General features: G+C 44.5%; 1 protein-coding gene across 1 annotated transcript; it reads left to right on the plus strand.

Moving 5' to 3' along the window:
• SPATC1L (spermatogenesis and centriole associated 1 like) lies at positions 1-7480 on the plus strand. Its single transcript, XM_083402154.1, has 5 exons — positions 1-440; positions 2349-2648; positions 3283-3615; positions 4746-4897; positions 7060-7480. Exons 1-5 carry the CDS (start codon positions 245-247, stop codon positions 7384-7386), a joined length of 1308 nt encoding a protein of 435 aa, XP_083258280.1. The 5' UTR covers positions 1-244; the 3' UTR covers positions 7387-7480.
• Positions 7481-7643: the final 163 nt, after the last annotated feature.

The raw sequence follows: 7643 nt of genomic DNA on the forward strand, positions 1-7643 counted from the left end.
GCCATGTGCTTCAAATGTGGTATGGCTGTGATCTAATTCGGCTGCCCACAGGCCTAGCCAAAATAAATGATTTCAGTGGAGCAACAGGGCGTACTGTTAAGAGGTGGCGACATCATAATGCCGTAGAAACATTCTAAACCTGTTGAGCTTCCTGTGAGCCTTTCAAAGCACTGGGACAAGTGACCTGTCCAGCCAAGGCTGTTCCTTACCAATTAACCCTTCCTCACCAAGGAGGAAGAAGAGGATGACTGAGGAGAGAGAGTGGATGAAAAGGATTCAAGACGAAAATGCGCACCTGAAAAATCAGATTCGGCTGCTCAGGGAAAACTATGAACTCCGTGCTATGTTGGGTCAACAGTGTGACAACGGCAGCCAAGTCCAGTTCTTAACGTCTCCAATTTCTCCTGCGTATACTGATGCTGGTTTATTGGTAAAAGGAGGTAAGGAGCAAGCTCTACAAATTTACTTACCAGACATTTTAGAAATAAACAAGTGATAAGCATATTCCTGCCTATGTGTGCATTTGAATTTATATGTGCAGCTCAGCCAGACCGTGGCCTAGTCTGCCCATCTGCGTAAAACGCTCATTAGAGGAAGAGGCGCTTGTAATAGGAACATGTGAGCTGAATGTCATCTGCACCTTCCTGTTTCAGCTTTTGAGCAGAACTGGGTGAAACTATGTAGGCTTAGCAAGCCCATTAATTTCATTTGTATGAAATTTCGTTTCATTTTACTTTTTATTTGTGTACCACCTTTCTATGTTGCTATTGTTGTTGTTTAGTCGTTCAGTCGTGTCCGACTCTTCGTGACCCCATGGACCAGAGCACGCCAGGCACTCCTGTCTTCATGTTGCTATACACAAGCTGAAGAAACAACAGAATAGACAGCAAAGAGTACGCACAAAATAGAATCTGATCCAATACAAAAAGTCATAATAAAAACATAAGTTTAAAATAAACAATTTATATCAAATAAAACAATATTAAATAATCCATTAGAAATAAAGTATATACATTCATCAGTGCCATTCGTAGCATTAGGCAAAAGTAGACAGGTCTCTATCTTGGGGAGCTGGCAATGTCCTTTCCTGAAATCATGAAAGTGGAGCAAATTCCAGTCTTTGTATGCAACAGTTCCTGACCAGACCCCTGTCATCTGGTTTAGGTACTTAAATATTCAATTGCACCTCTACCCGTGTTTAAGGTGGCTAACAGCAAAGAGTTTTGCACAAAAATGCAATGATAACAATAAAACTAGGTACTGTAATAATTTTTTGGAAAATTAAAAGTTTCCAGGTTTGTGTCTTAACATGCTATTACGCAGTATAAAATTGGGTTTTGTTTTTTAAAAACGAGCTGGAGGCTGATGTGGCTGAAATTTGAGATCTATCTGAGGAAGGACTTAAACACCTGTAGTTGGAGTGGGGGAAGAGTGGACTGGTTGCAAGTCAGAGGAATCGACACTTACCCTGAAGGAACTGGTGCAGGACAGGATGTTATGTCTGCTACGCCTCTGGGGTCTCCCTCCCCCCCCCCCACCTGTCCAGGCATCCATCATTCTCCCCGGCTGCTGCTGCTATAGCAAAAAAGGTGCAACTTACTTGTTGCAAAAAAGGGTGCAACTTAGTTCAAGAGATGGGGAAGAAAGATGGCCCCAGAAAAGACAGAATCACCTGTTGAGAATTGCTTCTGCTGAGTCAGTACTGTTTAAAGGTAAGGGTTGGTTTGGTGTCTGTGTGTATTTGAGGGGGTAGAGAGAGGAGGGTCCAAAACATTTTGCTGCATGTGGCACTGTAGTAACCCCCCCCTCTACAGCCACCCCCTCCTCACCACCAAGGTGCTTCACAGCCAAGGTTGGTCAAGTTGTTTTGATGCCTGAAGCAGAAAAATGCCTCAATTGCCTCTTCTGGGGAAGTAAAAATTCAGCAATAATAAAGGCTGCTTTAATGAAATTCTCTCCCTCCCCCCTCAGATAAGATCCTCCTTGGTGCAGAGGAGCCAATCTATCTCCCTGTCTTTACAATAAGCCTGCATATTGGGCTGTTGCCATCTATTTGGCGGCAATTGTGATTTTCCTCTTCCATATTCTCTCGAGAGGAGTGGTTTGCCTGTTCTATAAAATAACATCTCATCCTCAGACACATAGGAGAAATATTTGGGTACCTTCCAAGCTGCCTTTTTAAATTGCATAGCCCGTCTCTTTAAGGGTGTACGGCACCTCTGGAACTTTAATCTCAAGTTAATTTTCTTCTCTGGAACAGAGACTCGGACACAGATGTCAGTCAACTACAAATACACAAACTGCATTCCTTGCTGTAGTTAACAAAACTGTATGTGTTGTTGTTGTAGCTCAGTATATCGGAAGAGAAGATTTTGGTTACTGCTCACACGTCATCTCCAAGGAGCCCACTGTCCTGCCCAACCCCAGTGCCCAGTCACCGCTGAAGCAGCTCCAAAATGAGCCTCCCCCTTTTCAGCCTAGAAGTGGAGAAAAGAAACCCGGACATTTGTCAAGCATGTCGTGCTCCACCATTGGAGGAAAACAGCTGGAGGAACCCACAGAACTGATGGGACTCAAGAAAGCGTGGCTGATGGACGGCCCTTTTCCTGGCGGCGATAAGGCTCAGACGCCCCTAGCACTAAGCATGGGTAAGAAATGGTCACTAGATATCCACTCTGGGGAGGGCAAGAGGCTGTGGCAGTTTATGGATAATTTAAACAGGTTCCAATTTCAACCCATCAGATCAGACATAGCATTGGTTAGTAGCAGCTATTGCATGTGATAAAGTCCTATCTCTGGGCCTATTTAAATGATAGCCAGCTTCAGGTGAGATGCTTTCCTCCCTGCTGCCACCACACACTGGTGTTAGCCCTGGGCCTCCCTGCGTGTGACTTGTAGGTCATGTCACTGGTTTGCTAGCTGCAGAAGTGGACATTTCTGAATGTCACAGCTATTGGCATGGTTTGTAATGGTGTACAAAACTACATAAATTGTGTTGCCTTCCTGGTTAGGCTGTTAACAGAAATCCATTGGCAGTTGGTCTGAAGAAGAAGGGAGGGGAAGGGGCACATGACGCAGCTCATAGTGCTGTCAGTCGGGAAGGCAAGGGAGACGAAGGGGGAGGGAAGCCACATTGTACTGGGGTTGGAAGGGGCCATCCAAGTGTGTAGTATTGGACCTATTGGATAGGGAAGAGCATGGGAGACTCTCATGCATCATCATTTTGTCTTGATGTTTCTTTGAATTTGGAATAAACCCTTTGCTAAATGTGCTTTGTTGTAGCTCACTACAAGGCTGCAAGACTACTCAGTTCAAAAGACACGGCGAGCCATTCACCATCATGGACAGAAGAATTCGCTTCCTCAAACCCCACACGCCTGGCGAGCAAGGAGGAAGCTCAGACCACATTTTCAGATGACCTCAAAATACGCAAAGGAAGTTCTTCCTTGGGGATTTCTGAAAGGCAGTCCTATCACTTTTTGGGCAGTGCCCAGGACCCAAGCGCAGGCAAAGCACAGCTTGAATCTCAAGAGATGCCCAGGAAGAAGAGAGTCTGGTTTTCTGATGCACCAGACACAGACAAGTTAAGGAAGTCCCATACGTTCTACTTGAATGGTAATACTGAGACATGGCATGGGGCTGGTGTAAAAGACTGGTGTACCCCCTAGCGTACCCCTTTCCCCTTCCTACTTCAGATGTCTTCTAAAAGTCTGGTAGTTGTTTTTTCCTTTGAAATCTGGTGGCAGGGTGTTCCACAGGACGGATGCCACTACCGAGAAGGCCCTCTGCCTGGTTCCCTGTAATTTTGCTTCTCATAGTGAGGGAACTGCCAGAAGGCCCTCGGCACTCCGCCTCAGAGTCCGGGCTGAATGATGGGGGTGGAGACGCTCCTTCAGATATACCAGACTGAGGCTGTTTAGGGCTTTAAAGTTCAACACCAACACTTTGAATTGTGCTCGGAAACGTACTGGGAGCCAATGTAGCTCTTTCTAATCCAGTGTTATGTGGTCTCGGTGAATGCTCCCAATCACCAGTCTAGCTGCCGCATTCTGGATTAATTGCAGTTTCTGAGTCACCTTCAAAGGTAGCCCCACACAGAGCGCAGTGCAGTAGTCCAAGCGGGAGATAACTAGAGCATGCTCCACTCTGGTGAGACAGTCTGTGGGCAGGTAGGGTCTCAGCCTACATACCAGATGGAGCTGGTAGACAGCTGTCCTGGACACGGAATTGACCTGTACCTCCATGGACAGCTTTGAGTCCAAAATGACTCCCAGGCTGCACACCTGGACCTTCATGGGCATAGTTACCCCATTCAGGACCAGGGAGTCCTCCACACCTGCCCGCCTCCTGTCCGCCCAAAACAGTACTTCTGTCTTGTCAGGATTCAACCTCAATCTGTTAGCCGCCATCCATCCTCTAACTGCCTTTGTTCTGATTCAGCAGCAAACAGCGGGTTTCCCCAGGGACAGTGGCAGGTCCAAAAACAAAACAAAAAACCCTGCTCAGACCTTGAGGTGGAAAGCATGGATCCTTTTCTAGGAAGCCTGGTGCAAAAGGAAGTTGGATGAGCCCTCAGATAACAAGTTCACCAACAGAATATAGATGGATGAAAGTGTGATTGGCATCTCAACCACCAAGGAGATATATACATTTCAGACAAGCCTGTTTTTAATATAAGCTCTGGCCTCTTATAGCAAAGGCCCAGTATATCTACGAAGTAGCCTCTTTCTTTCACTTCCTTGTAGATATAGAGCTTACTCAGAACAGCAAGAGGAATGGGCGCATCGTGGGAGAGATTGCCTTCCAGTTAGACAGGCGCATTCTTGCGCATGTGTTTCCTGGCATCACGAGGCTCTACGGGTTCACAGTGTCCAATATTCCTGAGAAAATCAAACAGGTGAGTCCCAGCACTTTGAGGTAAATTTGTCTTTTTGTCAAAACGTTAGTCACTTAGGTCTCAGAGATTTAGTGCAAAGCCTGCTTGGCCATAAAACAACTTCCTAAAGACGTCTATCTATTGGTATCACTCATTATCACTCCATACTCAGTTGTTAACACCATAGTATCACATCCTGTTGAAGAAGCAACCATACCCTGTATTACCAGAGTACCTTAGTACTTTCAGTTAACTCTAATGCAGCTGAAAATTACAGAGCAGAATTGTTCATAGGTCTGGAAAAGATTTACATTTCTGCTAAGTTCCTCCTTAGTTTCTACTAAGTGCAGTTAAGAGCCATATTTAAATTGTTTTAACTGGAATGCATACGAGAATGAGAGGTGAATTATTGGTCCATAAGGTGCCTCCAAATTTATTAATATGGGCAGGCCTGGCCCAAAACATTTTGGCACCTGAGGCAAACCACAAAATGGTGTCCCAAAGTGAAGATCTGCCTTGTTAGGAACAAGGTGGGCAGGAGACCACCAGCCCCCTATTAGCCAAGAGGCTACTGTAGAGGCACTGGCAAGAGGCTGCCCAGGCAATGGCCTCCAAGGAATGTGCCACAACGTTTGCTTGTCTACACTTCCACTTGTCCTGCTTCTTTCCCCCAAAGAAAACCTGCTTTTTACCACTGAATCAGGGCAAACGTCAGTTGGGTTTTCCGTACATTGATGCTTGCAAAGAGCTGGTTTTCCTGGGGAAAGTGGAGGGGCAAACAGAAAGAGTGGATGAGCCTTTTGTAACGAGGCATTGCTCTGACACAGTGATGGGGGGATTCCAGATGGGGGCTTAATCCTGCAGATGGGTCACTGATGTATTGCAAATGGGCCATAGAATTTATTTTGAACCTTATCAGATTTTTTTTTCTGGGAACAGCAAATCCTAATGAATACAGGTGAGTATTTTGATGCCAGTGGCATTATGTGAATCCTGCAAAAAAACTTGCACGCACCGAAGCAACCATTCCATAATAAACACCACTCTGGAAGCAGCCAATAATATCAGTAAACCATGTCTTGTTTAGTTTTTGCATAGCGAAATTCTGCCCAACAATTATCACTTCATTATATTGTTTATCTTTGATTTGCTCTCTTGTCTCCTAAAAGCTGGCAGTAATTAAGTCTATGTTGCCCTGCATCTCTCTGTATCTTTTAAAAAAGCTATTTCAAGAGTCTCAGAGGGAATTCTGGTCTGTTTCTACTTAACCATAAATATACTGAAATCATTCATAGGCAACTAATATTCCCACAGTAACTTTTTACTTACTTGGTGCGTTTATCTTGTTTTTGCAGCTAACTGCAAAACTTGTTTTGCTCCTAACTCAAACTGCGATGCATTATCTGAAATCTGGATAGCACATTGTCTGAGGTGTAAACAACACCAGTGCAATATTTTAAATAAATTGTTTTTCTTTGAGCTGCTGCTTTGGTGGACACTTTCAGTTTAAATTTCCTCAGCTAATTTACTATTTCCAGAAAAATTCTGAATATCTTGTGTGGATTGGGGTATCATTCAATGGGCAGAGCTCACGTCTTGTCAGATTCTGGAGACAATTTCTCACCTAGAGAACTCTGTTTCCCAAAATACACACTTGCTGTTAATATGCCTGCAAATCCTTGCCCACTTTAGTCTTCTGTGGTGGGACCCAAGATAATGATATGATCCACTGATGTGTTTGCACTGGTAAAATGCTTGTGTATCATGGCCACAATCCAACATCAAATTAAGCACTCGCAGGTTTCTTGATTTTAGCAACTAAACTTTCGAAGCACAGACCTTTTTGCTCCCTGTTTTGTTAATAAATTCCATTTCTGCATCCATCACTTTACTCTTTCCCCCCTTCCTCCCCCCTTCAAATATTCAGACCTTGCCCAAATTGCACTGAGCTTCATAGTTAGCCCTATGGCAGGCAGAAACTTGTTACAAACGTCTAAAATTTATTCCCTTACAAAACAATGCAACAAAACTTTTGATTTAACTTGACCCTATTTCTCCTCTGCTCCTATTGATGCTAAATTAAAATTAGGATCTTTAGCCCTTCCATAAAGTGCTAGCAATAGCTTTTAAAAATGTATATATGTATGTGTATATGTGTGTGTATATCTAATGAAAATACCTAGGTCTCCATGAAATCCCTAGATGGCTCTGTGGACGAGAAGAAGTACCGAGCCATGACCCAGCGCTACCTGGACCTGACTGCTCGCCTGGAGAAGATGGGCTACCACGTGGACGTCCACCCGGTGTTCAGTGAATTCCTCATCAACACGTACGGCATCCTGAAGCAAAGGCCAGACCTCAGTTCCAACCCCTTGCACAACAGCCCCGCGGACCTCAGGAAGATGGTGATTGACATTGTCCCATCCAAGTTCCTTGGAGATACCTTGCTGCTCTTGAACTGTTTGTGTGAACTTTCTAAAGAAGACAACAAGGCCCTGTTTGCCTGGTAGTAGTGCACCTGCCGCAGCTCTTGCCCTCAAATCTCTACGGAAAGAACACACAAACAAACATAGCATATATGTAATAAAAGGATATCTGCTGAAAGTGGGCATGGAGTCGTGTGGATGCTTTTTGTATCAGGCTCCTGCTGACTTGAGTTGCTGCTTGTGGAAGGGTTTGTTCATTTGCTTTCGGTTAACTGTTACTCTCTTGTTTTTTTATTGACTCTGTACTTTATATCTGACTTGTTCATAGCTGCTGTGAGAGC

Source organism: Podarcis tiliguerta, assembly GCF_965153285.1.
Source record: "Podarcis tiliguerta genome assembly, chromosome: 1".
In the NCBI taxonomy this organism is placed as follows: domain Eukaryota; kingdom Metazoa; phylum Chordata; class Lepidosauria; order Squamata; family Lacertidae; genus Podarcis; species Podarcis tiliguerta.